The following is a 21,541-nucleotide window of genomic DNA, read 5'->3' as shown; positions in this document are numbered from 1 at the left end:
GCCGGAGCGCACCGGCGCTGGGCGATGACGCCACACGTTGACTTTTTCTGTTTCCCCTCTTCAGGTAACATGCGGCTGTAAAAAAGGCTGTGGGTTCAAAGTAAGTGTGCTTTTTAACTTAATTTTAGCTGGAATGTCGTTTAAATATCTCGTCGCAGATATTCACTCCAATATATAATATAACAGTGGTTTATTTAGCCTAAAAGTGTTGCATGCACGGCCCCATGACACCGACCTTCACACCGCCTCAGAGACACAAACGAGAAATATCTACCGGGTTTATTTAATCAAACAATGACTGTCTTCTACATCCTAGATTATTAGAGACAAATGTATACATACCAGCATTCAGACACAGTGCTTTAGAAGTAAATAAAGAGAATTCATGAAAACAAGGTGATTAAGGAACTTAATCGTAAGCGATTAATATGCGATACATTAAAACAAGGTAATTAAGAAAGGAATTAAAAAAGAATAAAGCAAAAGCTTTATTAAGATAAAGATCATCAAATAAATAAAATCTATTGTTGAAAGCCTGCATTATTGTTCAGATGATAGTCAGCTGACTTTGTTATTGTCTGAATGCTGTTGTTGAATTTCAGGTCTGAGTCAATAATTACACCGAGATTTCTGTTTGTTTTTGTTGTCTCCAGTGACATGGAGTCAAGATTAGCAGCAATCTTTAACCTTTCCTGAACTTCTTAGACCAAAGTACCAGTCAAACACTGAATCAACCTGGTCATATCTGCAAATAAGTGCTTGTTGAGGATAATGATCACACATTAAGATGATGTTCTCAATTGATTTGGGGTTTATCCATTTTGTCCTGAATTATCCCACATTGGAAATTTTCAGAATGCAGCATTTATCCACGATTTTGTGAGGTAATAGTGAATGGACCACACCTCACAGCAACAATATAATTGTTTTGAGTCTGTTGGAGGGCCTTTCTGGCTTTTCTCCCATTGTCAACCCCCCCCCCCCCCCCCCCCCATGCATTTGAACCTAATTTATGGCCCTAATTTGCTCATGGGTGTGAATTTGAGTATATGGGTGGATGGATGGATGGATGGATGGATGGATGCATGCATGCATCCATTCATGCATGGTGACCCTTCAGATGGGCTTGCCTATCATGTACAGTACCTATGAAACTTTAATTGTTTTCAGAATATTTTCAAGTTCTAACTAGACATTCAAAGGCTGCCAGCTGAAGCTCGAGAGCTTCAAGACCTTCGCTCTTTATCACCTCAACAATTAATCAATTTCATCAAGAAATTAATGATTGATGAAAAACATTCGAAACAATTAATATAACCCCCAGTGCTCACAGTTTGTTTGAGGAGGCAGAACATTATCAGAAAGTCTGCAGGGTTGTTTTCTGCCTGATCTGTGAAGGGAACATTGTGAGCATGCGGGCTCACCAGCTGGATGAAACAGAGGTGTGTCTGCAGCTGCTGCTGTGCGTGCGCGCGTGTGTGTGTGTGTGTGTGTGTGTGTGTGTGTGTGTGTGTAATCTACAGGATATGAGACTACAGTATCCCACTGAACACCTGTGCTTCACTTTTTCTGCTCGACTTCCCCTCTAAAGGGATCTGTCACCATCCCACATCGCTGCCTGTCTGCTCTGCCACACTGTGGTGTATCATATCAGCTCGTCAGGAAACCTGCCAGCCATCGATGCCCGGTCCAGGGTTTTTATACAAGGTGGTGGTCCACAATGTAGTCTAAATAGTACTTGCATGGATTCCAGTTTTGTAGCTCGGTAAGTTGTAGTATATTACTGTGTTGACGCAGTATAGGACTGAATGTCTCTTCCCACAGGTAAGTTATAAATACTCTCCAGACAATAGAGAACTGCGAGCTGTTCACAGCCATTGACTGTGAAAGATGTGCTTTGGTGTTTGTTTGCATCTGTGGGCTTGAATATCTATGAGTTTGTCTGTACCTGTGTGTGTACACACTGAGGGTCACTGACTGAGAGCTAGTTTGTGAGATGGGGTACAATCCGTCCATAGAAAGGCAGGGGAGGGGGTCAGTCTGGTATTGTTGTGTGTTCGAATGGGAGGTTCTCCTTCAGGAATGCCCAAACAAGCTGGGAGCAGACGTAGTTTCATTGCACCGATTTGAGAGTGGAAGAGGAAAAGAAAGCATGTTCGTGTGAATATGAGTGATGCAGCCTGTAGTGTTGATTGCAGGAAGCTTTTGAGCAGCATAAATAGTGAATATAGTCGCAAGGATATCTTCTCGAGTTCTGGAATTTCCTGTAGAAATTCTGGGTAAAGAAAATATCTGTGATCTGACTTAAATGCTAAATTGAGTGTCAGATTCTTAATTTTATATACAGCAAAATAAGCAACTGCCATTAATTCATTTATTTGTTTCAAGCCAACATGTCAATCTTCATCCTCTCAAAATTGAGAAATCAACTTTTTTGTTCCATGAAATTGTCACCTTCATATTTTCATGTGATTTTGACTTTATGTAAATTATACAGGCAATTTTAAAAAAACAACTATTTATTTAGAGACCAAAGGAGCTTGATTAAACACGTAGCACAAATAATTGTTGCTCACAGTTGAAAATGTTGCTCCACCACTAAATTATAACCCACAGTGATCCTCTTTTCAGTGGTTCTTTTAAGATGCTAATCAAAACCCAAACTAATTCTTTAGTAATTAATCAGTCAAGTAGCATGAAAGGCCCTGATTTACAGCAGTTGTGGTAATTATTCCAAAATAATTATAAATATAAATAACTTGTTATCCGTCACCGCTGTCCTTTCCAGCAGAATCTCTTGGGAACAATTGTTTTAAGTGTGGAATCAAAGATGAACTCTGTTTATTTTCATTATTCAAGGTCATGGTTACTTTAAACCTTTTCCCAACTGTTGTGAATACGATCTCAATGAACATTTGAAAGATTTTCCACAGATCTATCCATCTTCTGCACCACCTAAAAGTGTAATGGTGAGCACTCTCGCCTTGCGGTGAGGTCATCCCCACTTCCAATCCAGGCTCGAGGTCTTTTTTGTGCGGAGTTCGCATATTCTCCTCGGGCATGCATCGGTTTTCTCTGGGTCCTCTGGTTTTCTCCCACAGCCCAAAATCATGCATCCGAGGTTGATTGGTGGCTCTAAGTTGCCCGTTGGTGTGATTGTGAGTGTGTGTCTGTCTTTGTGTTGACCTAATGGACAGGAAGCCCGGCCAGGGTGGATCACCTCCAGCCCTCACTCACCCCAAGTTGAATAAAGCAGAATAGAAGATGCTCCAACACATATATTCAGTCTCATATGCTTATCTTTAAACTGAAAGAGTATCTCTTTAAATTCTGGAACAAAGCCTGAGCAGTTAAAGAAACCTTTGGCAGACATAAGGAGAACCTCCATTTAAAAAAAAAAAAAAAAAAACAACAGAAAAAGGGATCTACTGGAATCAAACTTGGTTCTTCATACCAAGTATGAGCAAGTATGATGGTTCTAACCACTGCTCCAATGCAAAGCCTCAATTTTTTCACATTTGCCACAATAATTCCTCTCAAACTGTTTATAGAAAAGGCTTGAATGTAGCTTTTCATACTGAAATCGCTCTGATTTCAGTGTGTAATGTATGTATATGTATGGCAGGTCCGTCTTAAGAATTCAATCCCGTTCTCAGTGACATAACTTGGGTTAAATAGCATTTCACCTTTCAATGGGAAAGGAGTAAAAAGATGCTGCCACTGGGTTAAGTTAAAAGAAGATGTCGGCCTACCTCCTGCTGGCTGATGTGAGCTATTACCTCCTTGGATGTGCATCACCAGCAGCACATTCACCTGATTGTTAAATGATTTAAAGCTGTCAAAGGTAGTCAGTTGTTGTCCCATACAACTCAAATTAGTTGCATTTGTGTGTTTCTCCTGAATTTTGTTTTACCTGACACTCTTATTTTACCCCTTCTGTTTGTGTGCAGACATGGCTTTGAACAACCTGAGCCTGCTGCGACCTCTTCTGTGTCACTCCGTGGTCCGGCATTTCAGGGCTCCCCTCGCAGTCTCCTCCAGAGTCAATGTTTGTCCACTTCTTTGCCCCGGCACCACTCGTTGGCCCCCTGCTGCTGCTGCATGCACCAGGCTGTACGCCACCAAGAAGGCAAAAGGTCAGTAAGGAGATCACAGATTCTGCGGTCCGTCCTTTTGCTTGTGTTCCTGTTGGCCCAGAAGTGAGTTTGCTGATTAGATGCTATTTGTCTTAGATATGAGTTTGATCATCTGCTCATCTTTAAGTTCCTTCCCTTCCTTTCATCTTTCAAGCCAAGGCAAAGGGCCAGTCAGGGAAGGTGAATATTAATGCCGCTCTGGTGGAAGACATCATCAGTTTGGATGAGGTGAAGCAGGACATGGCCGCCATCCTCGGCGCGCTCAAAGACGATTTCACACGCAACCTCAGCATCAGGACTTCACCAGGTAGTCAGCTCGTCTCTTGATTGGCTTTTTCTCATTGTCAATCTGCTTAATGTCTCATAACCTCACTTCTTTTTTTGATTCACATGTGTTGTCTTCAGTGGCAAAGTAGATCCTATTCGTACTGCTGACTTCCAAGTGTTATGGCAAATTTCTGCCCTCAACATGTATAAGTGCATCCAAAATAATCAAATATCTCAAAAAGTTAGTTTCAAGTAAAAAAAAAAAAACAACTTAATTGTGTCTTTCAGTTAAAAATAGGTTCTGAACTGGATTAAGAGGTAAAGAAGATGGATGGATTTGTAAGTTACATTTTTAGTTGGTTGAAAAACGAAAAATATATAAGACAAACCTGAAATACATTTACCTTGCACAATAACAATCCAACTGAAAATTTTACTTTTACCCCCATAATTAATTTTTTTGTCTGTATACTAAAAGTCTCAGCCAAAAGTACTTGGCCAGTTGCACTGTTGTCATGTGTTCCACCTTTGAATTGTTTGTGGACACGAACGCTTTACAAACGGCTCGGAATTGAAAACACCAAGTCAGACACAAAGCGTATGGGAAACTTTATGAAACAAGGACTTCAGGGAGTGTTTGCCTGCAAATGGTTTGCTTCGGAATACTTCATTTGTCAGACATCATGAGTAGATCCAGTCATCTTGTGTACAAACTTTGTCTGATGCACAGTCGCAGGCCTGAGAGCAGATCTCATCTGGCCATGAGGAGTAACAGTGAGACATGAAGAAACACAATTTTGGCCAAAATCACACTTATGGGCAGTATGAGAAAAATGTTCTTGGGGCGCTGCACTGTGGCAGCCCACTCCTCCTCGTATGTGTATTCAAGGTTAACTATGAATAAGATGAGAAATAATCAATAAAGTAACTTCATGTGAAATTTGTTCTGTGTGTGTGTGTCCTGCACTCTGCACATCAGACGTTTTACTTTGGGTTCAAAGTGTTTCTCTGCCTTTTGCATTTACCTGACAAAGCGCCCAGGGGTTTAACCTGAGGAGATCGACACGTGATGTTCCCCTGACCCTGGTGTGGCCTCCATTTCCCCAACTACATCCAGGTCGTGACCCTTTGCTTCTGGCTTCTAGCAGATGGGAGCAGGGCTGGAGGAGTCAGAGGTGGGCTGTATAATAGAAGCTCCCGAGGGATGAGGCAGCCGCCTCAATCCGAAATAATCTTGAATTCATTCCACCTTTTCTTCTCAGATATAAATAGACTTTGTTTTTTTTGTTTTGAGGTTTCCCTTTTATATAGAAATGTAGACAACAGAAGCACAATTCCATCCTTGATTTTTATAATTGAACCTTTAGTGCCGTGTCCTGTAAACTTCCAACCTTCTTTCACCACTTAGGATTTTGTTCTCGTGACGCTATTTTCTATCTTCAGCACTTCCTTCCATTTCTTACTCTTCCTGTTCATTTTTCCTACAATTTTCTATTTTGCCAAAGCATTTTGCTATCTCCGCCTCATCCTTAACGAATTAAAATTAGTAATCGATCCACAGAAAAACATTCTCGAGAGTTTCCTTCTTCACTTCCTTCATCACCGGTGTCCACTCCTCACTCCTCTCTCTGTGTCTTTCATCCTTTGTGCCTCCATCCCTCTGTTCTGTCATCCTTCCTGTCGTTCCCTCAGTCTGTCTATCCCTTCGCTGCTCTCCTCCGCTCCGTTCATCCCCTCTCTTCTGTCCAGCTGCACAGTAATCCAGGGAGGCAGCAGGACTTAGGGCTGACAACGAGATGAGATGGTGGAATGAAATGACGTCAGCGGTCCGAATCTTTGTGTGTTTGTCTCATGCAAGTGTGTGTGTGTGTGTGTGTGTGTGTGTGTGTGTGTGTGTGTGTGTGTGTGTGTGTGTGTGTGTGTGTGTGTGTGTGTGTGTGTGTGTGTGTGTGTGTGTGTGTGTGTGTGTGTGTGTGTGTGTGTGTGTGTGTGTGTGTGTGTGTGTGTGTGTGTGTGTGTGTGTGTGTGTGTGTGTGTGTGTGTGTGTGTGTGTTCGTTCCCTGGGCCTCTCATCTGGCTCTCATTAACCTTAAGAGTGTGTGTACAGATCTGTGCTGTTGTGCATACTTGTGTGTGTGTGTTTGTATGCAGCTGATGTATAGCTGAAAGTTAGACCCGATAAATGCAGTGAGGCGGGGATCAGTGTTACGTCCACCATGTTGTGGTAATCACAAATAGCTAATCTGGCTTGGAAACTCAGTCTGTTTCCATGAAAACATTGTTAATTGTGCAGTTCAGCATTTTGGGATTTTATCTTTGTTTACTTTCTCGTATCCGAAGCCAACAGAGAGTTAGCCTTCCTTAGCGTTAGTGTTAATAACTGGAAAACTACAAATCTTACTCTCTCCAAAGAATAGAGGAACACTCTGCACAATCTATTAGTGAGAGTTCAAATTACAGCGAGCTGAATACATTTAAGCCTGAAAGAGAACTAATGGTGACCACAAAAAATATAAAATGCAGATCATGGTAACCATTAGCATCATTTTTCTAAAAGATAGATACAAATGATACGGGTGATTATAAGATTTCTTTTGGCCTATTAATGGAATATAATCTGAACTAAACAACTGATGTTGTAACATCCATTTTTTTTAATGCATTTATTGGTGTCCATCACAAGCTACTAAACAATTCTGAGGATTTTTTTTAATGTTAAATTTAGTTTTTATTAGAAAACAATAGCACTCATCCATCCATCTTCTATATCCAACTCGGTGTCATGGTGCGCTGGAACCGATGCCAGCAGACTGTGGGGGAAGGCGGGGGAAGACAGACAATCACCCCATGGGCAGTCAAAAGTCAGCAATTAACCTCAAATGCATGTTTATGAACTTTGTAGTTACACTGAAGTATCCAGGGAAAATCGTATACAAACAGGGAGAGCGTCCAGATTCCACCCAGAGAGACCCCGACGCCCAGACTTGACCCAGACAGGTTGTAACCATAAGACAAACCTACTAACCACTACCTTAACAATATGACCCTCGTTCAGTTGTACAGTGAGGTTTTTTTTTACATTATTGATAGAAACATTTCTCACATTTTTTTTCTTTTAAGTACCAATACAATGTACATGGTAAGCACTCTAAGATATATGTTGCTTTTGAAATATATTCAAAGAAACGGTTATAAGGTATTATTTTAAAACATAATTTGGCTTAGTGCTTTTTTTTAAAGCCACCTTCTGCTGCCCATATCTCAACCTCGGCGTACCCCTTCCTTATCATCCATCTTCGTAGTTAAAGAAATGACTGAATGTCTGTCTGCCCCGCTAAAGTGCTTGCAGATGTGCTGGTGCTCATTGTCGAGGCCCAGGTAACAAAGACAGACAGGCAGACTGTGACAGATATGAGTACGAATGGGCCACATGCACACAGAAGCACTGGGGCAAGCTGGTGAGTTGAGGGGGATGGTATCATTGGCTCCCAGGTTGGCATTGTTGTGAAATAAATACTAGTGTAACATCATATGTTACCCGTTTCCGCGATTAAATCCGTGTGATGAATTGATTTTATAAAGAAAACGACCCTCCTGGCTCACCTCCCATTCACCCCACTTTTTACACACATAGCGCCAATACACAAACCCCCACTGAGTAACCAGGCCGGCAGTGATGTAAGGCAGAGGTGGATAAAGAAGGAAACAACTGCGTCTGAGGTTAGCCAGGAGGAGGAGACGGAGCGGGGTGGACGGTTGGATGAAGGGACGGAGGAAAAGAGGGAGGGTGTGGGGCTGAAGTCGGTGTGTGTTGGCAGTCTTACCTTTGTTTCTCTCTGACAGTGAAAAGAGACAAGATACCATGGAAACTTTCTGACAGCAGGCTCTAATTTTCTTCTTTTGTTTTTTCTCGAACCTACTACTGCAATTTGTGGCTTCTGCTGCACATTTTCTTCTGACTATCTGTCTGACTATCTGTCTGAGTGGCTAAATGATTGACTCTGTTTTCATTCATCCTTTTTTCGGTATGGAAACCGTGTTGCCACAGGAAAGCAGCAAATACATGTGGGAACTGTACTGCAAATAAACATGTTGTATAAATGGATCACATCAGCAAACATTTTGTGATAATCGAGGATGATAACGGAAGAACACAGATTTCGTCATATTAAACCATCAGTGACATGTAAAACACATACATACAAGTAAAGCAGACTAATGTAATGCATTGGGAGTGACGCTCTATAAACTCTAAACTCACAGTATTAATCTGCAGTCACATACTGAGTAGGAATTTCATTAAGAGCAGAGACTTTTACTTTGATAGTGCTCATTCCTGCAAATGTCAGACCCATTACACTCAGGATTTTGCGTCATGACTATTATTTTAATTAGCCTTATTAAATTTATTATCATTTCTTACTGAAACATAAATTTCTTAAACTGTATTTTAATGCAATTAAACACTAATCAGCCAGCATTATATCATTATGACCCACTGACTGGTAACATAAATAATAGCTATTTTTTCTTTGATGACAGTTGTGATGTATTTGGCAGCAGGTGAACTTTGTGTTTTCAAGTTGACGTGTTAGAAGCAGGAAAAACGAACCAAAAGTGTCAGGATGCCAGGGAGTTTGTGATGGCTAGATGAGGTTGCCATGCTTGTGGGGTTCCCAGTCGGCACTGGTTTGTATCTAACAGCGGTCCAAAGGGGTGAAAAGGTAGATCCAGCAACAGGTTCATGGGAATTTATTGACGCACGTGAAGAGTGAAATCTGGGCACATGAGATGCGATCTAACCGATGAACTACTGTGATTCAAACCGCTGCAGAAGTTGAAGCTGATTCTCATAAACAGCTGTCAGAATACATAGTGCATCACAGTTTGTTGTTTATAGGGCTGCATAGCTGTAGACCTACATCATATTAGGCAGGTGTTTATCATGTGGTGGCTCACTGATGTTTATCTTAGTGTTTCTGGCCAGTTATTGTTTTGGTACCAATCACCAATGAAAAAAAAAAAAATAAAAAATCACATGAATGAATAAAAGTAATTCTGTATTTGTATTGTTCTACATTTGTTTAGGAGCTCTGGATCACATCGTGGTGACAACTCAAGATGGGAAGTTCCCTCTCAACCAGCTGGGTCAGATCTCCATGAAGTCACCTCTGTTCATTATGGTCAACATGAGCGGCTTCCCTGAGGTAAGACGATCACTTAAACAAAAACACAAGCAAAACGCAAGGAGCTCACGTGCACCAAACGTTTTCCACCAAGTACCACTTTGTGTCTGCCGGACAAATCTGCAGTAACTAAGCTTTGTAAAAAAAAAAAAAAAAAAAAAAAGCCACCGCACAGGCAGATAGATGGTTCACGCAGAAGGAAAAGTGAGCCAGACCAGGACTCGAATCCCACAACCGCTCCATGTGGATGAAACTCGACCCGCCTGTCCCTGTCCAGCTGCGTCTCGCAAGCTTATTGATTGATCACTGGGGCAGCCCTTTGTTCATGGGGTGAAAGATGGCAACAAAACACCATGTATGTATGCTCGCTCTGCAGTGTGGTTATGTCTGTGCATGAGTTGTCACAGAAGAGGAAATGACCTCATCTTACCCCCCGGTTAGGAAGGAACGGATTATTTTTCTTTCTTCTTTTCACTTCTTTTCTTTCTCTTGTTTCCTTCGAAGGTTTAGTCCACTCACATTTTTAGCAGCAGACTCTGTGGTGGTCTGGAAAATCTAAATATGCAAGTCTTTTTTTTTGTTGGGGGGGGGGTTGCACGCAGTATTATGTAATCGTATATCCAGAGGCAGTCATGACTGATAGAATCAGCTCTCTTTGATCTCTTGAGCCACTGAGCATCTACATTATATTCATCATGTTTTCATCGTATCAGAGCTTCACTTGCAAAGTTCAACTTCAAACATTCATCGTTTTCATTCTCACGCTCTGTGAGGAAACGCTTGTGAGAGTAGTCATGCTCTTCACAAAAACACAAAGGACCAATATCTAAAATTAACATAGGATGTAGGATCATATTTCCTTTCCACCAAACATACGTTCAACTTATATTGACTTGTAGTCTGATCATCTTGCAAATGCTTGAAAAGTCGACAAAGGCTTGAATTAGAATTTAAGTTAAGGCAATGTAAGTTTCTTGACTTAACTCAAAACAAGTAATGTGTTTGAAACCACAACAAGATGATGCAAAAAGGCAAAGAATTAAATACTATTTAATATGTAAAATTGGAGTTGGTAAGTTTCCTCTTTGAATGATAATTCCCTCCTCTTACTTTGTTTTTGTCTTTCCTCTCTATTTTTTTAATACTTTTGGACATCAAATTCTTCAGCAAATACATGATAAGTGATCGTCTGTACTAGTGTTTTTCAACCTGGTCTCAGTGAACTCAAGTTTTTTTTTCCCCATTAAATATCAAAGATTATCTTGTGGTACACTTTTGCCACGTTAAAAGTAATGTCTCCACCACAGTGGGTGTTTCTGTATCCCAGTGGGTGTTTCTGTATCCCAGTCGGTGTTTCTGTATCCCAGTGGGTGTTTCTGTATCCCAGTCGGTGTTTCTGTATCCCAGTGGGTGTTTCTGTATCCCAGTGGGTGTTTCTGTGTCACAGTGGGTGTTTCTGTATCCCAGTGGGTGTTTCTGTATCCCAGTGGGTGTTTCTGTATCCCAGTGGGTGTTTCTGTATCCCAGTGGGTGTTTCTGTGTCACAGTGGGTGTTTCTGTATCCCAGTGGGTGTTTCTGTATCACAGTGGGTGTTTCTGTGTCACAGTGGGTGTTTCTGTATCCCAGTGGGTGTTTCTGTATCCCAGTGGGTGTTTCTGTATCACAGTGGGTGTTTCTGTATCCCAGTGGGTGTTTCTGTACCACAGTGGGGTGTTGCGTCAGTTGAGTTGTTTTGTTCTCAGTGTATTTTGTGATTCTCAGTCTGATCACTAACAAATGAACCCTTGTTTTTAAATAATGGGCGGTCAGTTTCAGTGTGATTGGGATCAGCACACAGTTAAACACTGTTTGTGATGACACACCAGCAACACCTGAGTCAGTGCCGTTATTCACCAGTAAAAGTGATTCACCACCAATACTGGAGCTTTCATCAGTGTCAGATTATTGTCCAAGTCCCAGTTTGGAACGAATTCTTCTACCTTTGATGTTGTTGTCCATCACTGACCTGCCACTGCTCCACATTCATCACAAATTGTAATTGTCTCGAACTAACAAGGATATGAGCAACCTGCTGCAACACATTCAGGAATATTTTAGAGTCGCCTGTCATCACATAACTGGCACACACTCAATGAGAAATTAATTCCTGCAACTGATTATTTTTCTAACAGAGAGTGATGTATGATATTTTTTTTAAAGGGCAACTATTGATCTTTCATGGCGCAGTGGTGTAAATGTTTTGCTGTCTCAGCTCAACGTTTGATCAGTCTTGATGTTGTAAAAGGACGCGGCGATGCAGAAGGCCCTTTTTGTGTTGATTTTGAAACACAATTGGTACGGTTACCTGGAAAGTGTATTTAAATGCAGTCATCAAGTGTTCTCAAGCTTTCTCTTTATTTGTTTCATAAATAATAAGCAATAAAAGAAATGAAGACTGAGGCCACTTTGGTGAGAAAAAGAGTTGTGATTACTGCAACTTCACACATGACACTGACCTCACAATACTGTATGTTAGCCCCATGTCCAAAGGTTAAAGATATTTGTCCAAAACATCAGGGAGAAGATGTTATTCCTAAAAAAATGAAATTAAATGACAACGGCTTATTCGGAACAAAATTGAGACAAAGTGGAAAATAAAGACAGTTGGAAGAGATTATGAAGAGAACAAGATACTAAATCTGACTAATCAGCATCGCATCAGTGAGAGAAGAGGTTCTGAAACTGAGGTGCATCCAGAACAATGTCTCCATGATGTCCTGGTCAGAAACACCTTCAGCTACACACTCATCAGTCTTAATGATGTTTTAACTTATTTTCATTCTGTGCTTTTCTGTGTGGAGCAACGCTGCAAAGACTTTCCCTCTGGGATTGATAACTCATTTCTATTCTATTCTATTCTGTCATCGTGTTTTCTGGAGTAGTCGAATGTAGATTATTTTGTCTTTTGATACAGTCACCAGTTTTTAAAAGCATGTATCGTATCCAGAGGTTTAAAAATCATCCATATTAATCAAGCTCTATCTATCTAGCAAACAGTACTCATGAAAAGGGGAAATGAATGTGCTCCTGCACCTTCAGTGTTTCAACCTGCCTGAAATCACAACTCAGAAAGAGTTTTTATCGACACATCTGATGTGGAAATCCAGTTTTATACATGAATCAGATTAAAAGCTCTTGTTTTCCCTTCCTAGAAACTAACCACGGACCACACACACACACACACACACACACACACACACACACACACACACACACACACACACACACACACACACACACACACACACACACACACACACACACACACACACACACACACACACACACACACGCGCACACACTCTCTCTCTCGCTCTCTCTCCACCCTAAGTCAACCATGTCCCACTCCGAGGTGAGTCCTCGGTACCCAGAGTTAATAGGCTTATAATGAACCCGATCCATTACTCCATTACTGGGCACCGCAGAGGCCCAGCCATTGTTTTCCATTCATTCATTAAGAGGCGACTGAGAAGAGGAACTAACAACATCTACCACCATGCTTAGATCCGGAGGAAATTTGAATTGTGTTTTCATGTTTAAGTATCCCACCACTGTGTTGGTAAAGTGTCTTTGTAAAGACACACACACACACACACACAGACTCACAAGCACACATACTTGCATTCCTCTCCGCTCGATTATTTGCTTTGAACCAGGCCGGGAGCGTTTGATGTGAGACTTCACTGTAATTTCTCTTTCTCTTCCACATATTAACCAGAACCTGCTCCTTTTTTTTTTTTCTTTACCTTTTGGAAACCGCCGGAGTGGTCGTCAGAGAGGGGAAACGGTGATGAATTTGAGGCTGAGAACGATCAAACATTGGTATGGGATGAATCTATCACCCCACACTCAAAGGAGAGCAACCAGAGGCTTTCCGGATGATTTTAACAAAGGAAACGAACCCTCATGAATTAATTTAATGCACACAAATAAATTCCTTTAATCTTGCGGCCATTTCTTTTCCCCGGTGGATGAGAGGCCAGAAGGAGCTGTCGAAAAGCTCGAGCTGGACAGTGTGTGGGATCGAAAAAGAGGAGGAAACGATACGGTCTTATTTTTCTTTTTCTCCTTGTGTTTGCACGTTTGAGCTCAGCAAAGGGAATTCTCATGCAACATAGAAATACTATGAGTTGTGGGAATTTCTGTTCAGGAATTCTAAGGACTTGGCGGCCTCTCTATGGTGTGTAGGCTCGGTTCAGCTGGTTAACATGCAGCAGAATGTGTATATAGGGAAGAATTTCTTAATGCTTAGATATGATTAAATTAGATTGCAATTTTTTTTTTTATTTAATTCCACAGAGGGGAAATTCCAGGTGTTGTGACAGAAGAGGGGAGAGCGTGCAAAAGAGTACAGAGCTATGTAACAAAGATGTGTGATGTATGAAAGAAGAGTATACGTTATACACTATAAAGTAATTACTACACAATATAGACTAATGTATATACAATGTAAAATAGTATATATACTGAATATAGAATCTGAAATTTTGATCATATGAATTCAATCTAGGATAATACACACATTATAAAATCCAGTATCACAAATGCACAATATAAGATGATAAGGGTTTCACATATGTGAGTGCTTTTATGATATTTACCACTAAAGATTCAAGCTGGATTCTTTTCCCGTTTTGCTGCCAAAAATTTTACTTTTGAATAAATTCCTGAGCAGCCACTCGACCAGTTAACCGATACCAAATGAGGGTTGTGTGACCAGCGCTTCTCAGATGCTCTTATCCACGTCTTTGTCTGCTCTGGTGTTGTGTTATATTTACACAGCACAGCTGCCTCTCCAGCCAATGTCCACACCGACACTGGACCACTTGTCCGCTCCATTAACACATAATGAGCTTCTTTTCATCTCCATCTGATTATCTTTATCCTTTACAAACATCACAGATGGTGTTTTGGGGGTAATATTAGCTTCGAAAAGTTTCTTCAAAAAGATACTTTGAACAACTATTGAGATACAGTCTTTTTGTATGTTTTCATTTTTATTTTTAAATGACGCAGCAGTTGTTCATCACTACATTAAAACCAAGTAAAAATCTAAGGATGACGATTGTGTCTTAGGGGTCATTGCATCTTGTACCATGGACATGGATTGTTTTTATGCCAGATGATCTTCCTGTTCCAAAAACGATTCAGACTCACTTCCCCTGGATTTTGGATTGTTGTGCAGGTTAAACCGTTTGTTGAACGTTATAATAGTTTGCTTAGTGACAAGATCAGCTCAATATTTTTAGAACTCAAATGAAATCATCAGCAGTAAAAACAATATTTGACTAAATACAATCACTGCATGAGGTTAATACAGATACGCTCCATTCATCCATCTACCATCCATCCTGCTTTGTGCCGCTGTAGTACCCCAAGAATAGACAGGAATAACATGGAAACTCCACATAGAAAGGCCCAGACTGAACCTTCTAGCAATAAAGCGAGAGTGCTAACAATTACACCATAACGTGGCCCCTTGATAAGCTCCAACCCGTGCTTCTGCATGTTGGAATAGCCAAGAACTCAGTACTTACAAAAAACTAGACAATAAACTTCAAAAGCCTGAGTATAAACACGATGTGGCTTCAGAAGCAGAATAATCTGGGTAAAATGTGGTTAGAATTCAGGTATTTCACTTTGTTTTTAGTAGAATAAAGATGGGACGAAATAGAGCTTGTAATGCACTGATTGTTTTTCAACTTTTAAAAAAAAAAACTTCATCAACCTCAGGATGTGAGGAATTGAGGCTCAAACAGACTTGTGCATGAGTCTTACTAGTTGCTTTATGTCAGCTTGAAAGTAAGAAGAAACAGCAGTGATACAATGTTAAAGTAACACACGAGTTCAATCACACTCGCTGTCAATATGATGAATAATTACAAAAATGACAATTTATATGCTCCTGTCATTCAGTGTATGCTGAATATGTGTTGCACAGGCAATGGAGAATAATGTTTTTCAGTAAATTTCGAAAAAAATTTGGGGTCATTCTAGTCTTAATGGCTTAACATGACAGAAATAAGTGCATTAGTTGTGACTCATTTACTCTGAATCCTGTTGCTATGTCACTATCTTGTTTGTTGTGCCTGATGGAAAACAGGAGGATATGTCTGCATTATGTCTTACATGTGGAAACTAAATCCCTGCAAACCTCTAAATGTGTTGAGTTCTGCCTCCGACTTGAATGGTTTCACACTTCCTGAAGAGAACGAGCGACACTCGTCTCCATCCTGCACACATTAAATAAGAAACTCTCACGTTTAGGCTCTGCCAACTTGCAGGATTTTAACTGTACACCAGATTAAAGCTGCTTCCATAACAATTACCAAATTTAATTGAAAATTTGAGTTGGGACATAGAAAAATGTGTGTGTGTTCATCACCCACAAGGCCAAGCAGACTCTCCAGCGGGGTCATAAGGGGTCAACACCGTGCCCTGCATCCCCTCAGTCTTGTTCCACAGGGCTCAGAGCTGACAGTGGCCCAAGGCGCTTCCACTCTCTGGGCTTCCCCTGACACACTGCATGCCCTACACACACACACACACACACACACACACACACACACACACACACACACACACACACACACACACACACACACACACACACACACACGCTGCGTACACAACACCTTAATGATTGCCAGCTGGAGCTGAGCGACTACCTGCTTGTTCATTCACACCAGTGTTGAAATCATATTTGTGTGTGTGTGCGTGCCTCCAGGCAACAGCGGCGGCTGCCCGTTCCCTAAGAGAGAGCAGCATGAACCTCAACCCAGAGGTGGACGGGACAATCATCAAGGTGCCTGTTCCCAAGTGAGTTACTTTTGAGACACACACACACACACACACACACACACACACACACACACACACACACACACACACACACACACACACACACACACACACACACACACACACACACACACACACACACACACACACACACACACACACACAGGCTTTCAGCTTAAAATGTCCTCATCTGTTAAGCAGTTTCCATGTTTTCCCTTTTACTTTCACCTTGATCTGTTTTCTTTGAAATTATTAAATAAAGTACATATTTACACTCCTGGAAGTTAGGACATGTCTGGATGATCTGCTCATGCAATAATCAGGCTCAAGTTTTTGGTTTTAAATGTTTTGTTTGTCTGGTTTGGAAACTCTTTCAAGACACCAAGAAAATGATCAATAAATGAATAAAATAACCCATGTATAAATGGTCACAACTAACTTTAGTCTCACCCATCATTTTGTGTTGCACCCCCATTAATGCGTCCACTCCTGGCTTCCCTTTGCTGTAGCTGACAGGTTTTATTCACTTTTGCGTGTAGAATTGTAGAAGTATCGAGCGCCTCTGTGAGCTGATGTGAGGGTTGGGTCAGGCTCTCTCTACTCTGTGTATTGTGTCTGGATCTCTCTCGCTTTCTTTCTTCCCTCTCAGCCAATTCAAACAACCTCCCACAAAACAATCTGTCAGTCACTCACTAAACCACTCTGCCTGTGTATATAAAGTATGTTTTTTTACATATACACACGTGCATGTGAGTCCACACGAATCAGTGCCACCTTGTGTGTGTGTGTGTGTGTGTGTGTGTGTGTGTGTGTGTGTGTGTGTGTGTGTGTGTGTGTGTGTGTGTGTGTGTGTGTGTGTGTGTGTGTGTGTGTGTGTGTGTGTGTGTGTGTGTGTGTGTGTGGAGCAGCAGCAGCAGGTGTTAGTCTGGCAGAGGAGGGACACAAGAGTCAGACTGCTTTCCCCCTGCAATCAGTCTCGGCACGCTCCAAGCCTCCATTTGCATTTCCAAAGAGAAGGCGCTCCTTGATTGGCCCTGGAATCAGTAATTAGGCCGTATTGTTTGCAGTAAATAGACGCCGCACTTGGATTGTTTGCAAATAGTCCCCAAGGCAAAAACAACGCAGAAATAAAAAAAAGCCAATTAAGGACAAAGAGGCCGAGTGAAATGGGAAGTGGGACTTTCTGCGTGATTAACAAATGCAAAGTGAATGCAAAGTTGCCGAGATGACAGATTTCTCCGCGTTAGGTTTGAGTCTGGGAGACGTGATTATCGCCAGGTTTCCCTGATCACAACTAAAAGACTTACATTTCATGCTTACAAACACTTACCATCTCTTTTTGCACTAGTGAGGACTCGGCTTTTCATCATGTTGTTTCTGCTTGTTTTTGAGTTTCTCAGTTTTTGTTTCAGTTGTGCATCAATGACAAAGTTGCGTGACTCCCTTTGTGTTTTGTTTTCTTAACAGAGATACAGAATCTTGTTTACATGACAGTAAAAATACGATAAGTGGGAATAATCAGATAATTGCAATAATCAGATCTGACGGGTTTATATGCATTTAGAAATGAAAGAATTAAATGAAAAAAATCCTTGTTTGTTTAATTATATATGCACAAGCACATCAACATGATCGGGAAAAATCTATGTGTGCGAATCCTATTTGTCAGTATCAGATAAAGTAATCCAATAAAGCTGTAATCTGATTAAGGAAATCACATTACATGGTTAGATATTCACTTATCGATTAGCTCCAGATATCAGATAATGATCAGTTTTGTAACACATTTAAACTGGTTCAATGAGAAGGCAGAATTATTTTGAATACTACTCTAGGAATTCACTACATCATTTCAGCATCAACATTGCATTTGGTCATCACATCAAGTGTATTTATTTAAACAAAGTGAGTGAGTGAGCCCATGCCAATCTGAGCCAATATCAAACCTGTCGGTGGAGAGGAACAACAGATGAAGCTGGATATGCTAATAGAAACAGATTTAAGTGCAGAATGAGAACGGGTATACAGTGTAAAACTATCCCCAATCAAATGTACGAGTCACAGGATCTGCTATAACAGCCCTAGAAAGGAGCAGCCGAAGTGATCTCTCTCTCTCTCTCTCTCTCTCTCTCTCTCTCTCTCTCTCTCTCTCTCTCTCTCTCTCTCTCTCTCTCTCTCTCTCTCTCTCTCTCTCTCTCTCTCTCTCTCTCTCTCTCTCTCTCATAAACAATTATCTGAAAGATACAAAACTCAACTAATTCCTCATTTCATTGGATCTAAAGGATACTGACTACACCACATACCCACTCAGTACTATAATGCAGCAACGTGAATTCAACTAATATGTCAGCCTTTGGCCTGCAAACCTCTGGCGGTACATAACATTGTTCAGATCACAGGAGGGTAATAATTAATTAGTAATGAGCCAGCAATTACACTGCACATTAAAAACCTTGACACTGGCTTAATTTGGGGAGCTTTCTGTATTTTTGTTTTGGGGGGGGTGGGTCGAATGGACGGATTACTGAACGATAGAAATGAAACCAGTGCTGAGCCTCATACACATTTCCAGTATTAAAAGTGCATTTTTTTATTCAGATGCACTCCTCGGAATCACAGCCGTCATTCTACAATGAGTTTTGCGGTGTCATTTTTGCCTAATGTTGTGCAGTTCCTAGATTTTGTTCTCTGATGACTTCTGTCCTAACTGTGGAAAACTCACCTCCACTTTTCCCCTGCAGAGTGACACGGGAACACAGAGAGGGCCTCGTCAAGCTGGCCAAACAGTTCAGCAACAAGGCTAAAGAGACGCTGAGGAAAGTGCGCTCCACTGCTGTCACCCAGGTGAAAAAGTCCAAGGAGGGACACTCGGAGGACACGCTAAGACTCGTCGAAAAACAGGTATGAGACGGGACGGGAAGAGCAAAGGAAAAGTTAGTCATAAAAACCGAAAGAGGAGCGTTTGAGGAAAAGTAGAAATGAAACTCCGTGTAAAGAACACTCCCCATGAGATGCAAAAAAACCTTTTTGCTTTGCATCTCATGGATGTGATGCATCTCAACTTTTTTTTAATTATTATTATTGGGAAAGATGAATGAGTACCAGGAGAAGATGAAAGCATTTTTGAAAATATACCACGAGATGAATAATGGGAATAATAAAGTGAATTGAATACAACAGGTAAAGATAATAGTGTGGAATGAAATGAAGAATTGCTTTACTGAAAGGCAACCGAAAACAGAAAGCTACTCCGCCGTGTTTTAATTGAGCTCAGAGTTCAAGTCTTCCTTTTTCAAAATATTTGGTGCATGAAAACTTTACCGGGTATCTATTGTAGAGGACAAGTCGTTTTTATAACAACTGAGGAAAGAAATGATTACAAGCAAAAGCAATATCTAAAGTGAAAAATCCTCGTGGAAAAAAAAAAAATAGACTAAACCCATCATCGGGTCAGTCGTCTGGTGGCTGGCACCACAAATCTGTCTCCTCATCTTGCCAGTTCATCGTCATTGGCGTTTCTATCTATAAACAATTGGTCAACATTTACCGCCTGCTTTTCGAACACCTCAGTCTGGCCCATTACCAACCCCGGGAGAAGGACTGGTCATCTGACCCCCGCCCCCACACTAACCCTACACCCCCCACCTCGTGTCGGGATCAGCGGGTTGCTCCTCATGCTGTTTCTCTCCCATCTTTCCCTCTTTGCCTGCACAGATTCAGCAGATGGCAGACAGCAGTGCGGTGGACATTGACAAACTCCTTGCAGCCAAGACTAAGGAGTTGTTAGGGTGACCGGGACGATTACAAGAAACACACAAGGTCTTGTATTGAACTCGTATTGGTTTGGTGACACACGCAACAGCAGCTTATAACACGCTGATAATAGACTGGATCACGGTAGTGACGGAGTCACACACATCTCCTCCGGCAAGGACATTATTTGAGTCAATAACAGGCTCTCTGCCTCTTATCTCATCTCCTCTAAAGGTCTTGTGTGATATTTGTGTTTGGCTGCCATCGAGCATCCACAGAAACTGGCACGGAAACAACAGGGACAGATCGCCTGTCACCTCCATCTTCCCCTGTTACGCTTCCCGTCTTCAAACAAACACCACGCATAGGACGAATCGACTTTTAATGGGATTTGTGGGCCTCCTCCTAATCAAACTTCTTGCCACAGGAGCTGTCTGTTTATATAAAGCGAGCGCACCCGTCCGAATGTAAACTGGCTGCGGGTTTTTCTCGGTGGCGAGAGCACAAGAGAGTTTGTTCCAGATACGTGGGAGTCGGCCCAGCAGACGCTGTTTGCGTGTTGCCAAACATTTGTTTCGCATTGATTCCAAGTCTGTTAAAAATGCACTTGAAGGCAGGGGGGGGGGGAAACGACCTTTAATTTCTGTCCGTGTAGAGGATTGATAATATGGTTTCTCTCTTTTAAACACAATAAAGTCAGGAAAGTAACATAATTGATGGTCTCCATTAAAGAAACACTGCTTTGTACCATGTGCGTCATCTTTTTTTCCCCTCTCCTGTTTTCTTTTCTTTTTCTCCGCGTTTGGTTTGAAGTTTGCCCCCTCCTCCATTAGTCCGAGTGATAATGGACTTTTCCTGTGCGTGGACCTGGAGGCCCCGGCTGCTGGCACCACGGTTCAGGAAAAGAGGCTTTTAACGCTGCGCACTTGGCTGTCTTTGCCTTTAAATAGCGGCCTTTTAAAAGCCACAGTCAGGAATTGTAGTTTGAGCACTTGTTGAAATCGAGACGATAACAGGAATTGTTTGAGAAACCAGCCCCACACACACACACACAGCTCTGCTTTCATCTCACTGCTGTTTACACCAGCTCCAGGCTTTCCGTGCCATTATGCGGTCAGTGTCATCATCTTCATCGTGATTTGTTTTGCTGCTTCCGCTACTGGTCGCAGGCGGCCCACAAGTCAGACAGGCTTTATTTTAAGTTTGCCCACACACTTGGTGTTAAAGCCACACAGTCATTTGATGATTGCAGCGCTCCAGCTTTGCAAAATCCTAATTAGGTTTCTATCAAAATCCTTTGCAACCAGGGAGATGAAGAAATAGTGACAAATCAGATTTTATGGTGGTATTTTCTCTCA

General features: G+C 41.5%; 1 protein-coding gene across 2 annotated transcripts; it reads left to right on the top strand.

The window, feature by feature from the left end:
• The first annotated feature begins 3 nt into the window (after nt 1–3).
• Nucleotides 4–20,929, top strand: mrrf (mitochondrial ribosome recycling factor). 2 transcript variants are annotated; one of them, XM_080477766.1, is made up of 7 exons: nt 4–100; nt 3,951–4,136; nt 4,291–4,443; nt 9,492–9,610; nt 16,357–16,448; nt 19,172–19,331; nt 20,145–20,929. In XM_080477766.1, exons 2-7 carry the CDS (start codon nt 3,953–3,955, stop codon nt 20,220–20,222), a joined length of 786 nt encoding a protein of 261 aa, XP_080333892.1. In that variant the 5' UTR covers nt 4–100; nt 3,951–3,952; the 3' UTR covers nt 20,223–20,929. The 2 variants fall into 2 exon arrangements, with proteins under 2 accessions (XP_080333892.1, XP_080333893.1); XM_080477767.1 differs by lacking the exon at nt 4–100 and adding an exon at nt 1,614–1,765.
• The last annotated feature ends 612 nt before the right edge of the window (nt 20,930–21,541 follow it).

Source organism: Lipophrys pholis, assembly GCF_963383615.2.
Source record: "Lipophrys pholis genome assembly, chromosome: 12".
NCBI classification, from domain to species: Eukaryota; Metazoa; Chordata; class Actinopteri; order Blenniiformes; family Blenniidae; genus Lipophrys; species Lipophrys pholis.
Note: the sequence above shows the minus strand (reverse complement) of the source record. Positions and strands in the feature narration are given on the sequence as shown.

Coding starts and splice junctions, on each gene's coding strand:
- mrrf (XM_080477766.1), top strand. CDS start 3,953: ATGGCTTTGAACAACCTGAGCCTGCTGCGACCTCTTCTGTGTCACTCC. Junction 4,137..4,290: donor CGCCACCAAGAAGGCAAAAG/GTCAGTAAGGAG, acceptor TCATCTTTCAAG/CCAAGGCAAAGGGCCAGTCA. Junction 4,444..9,491: donor CAGCATCAGGACTTCACCAG/GTAGTCAGCTCG, acceptor ACATTTGTTTAG/GAGCTCTGGATCACATCGTG.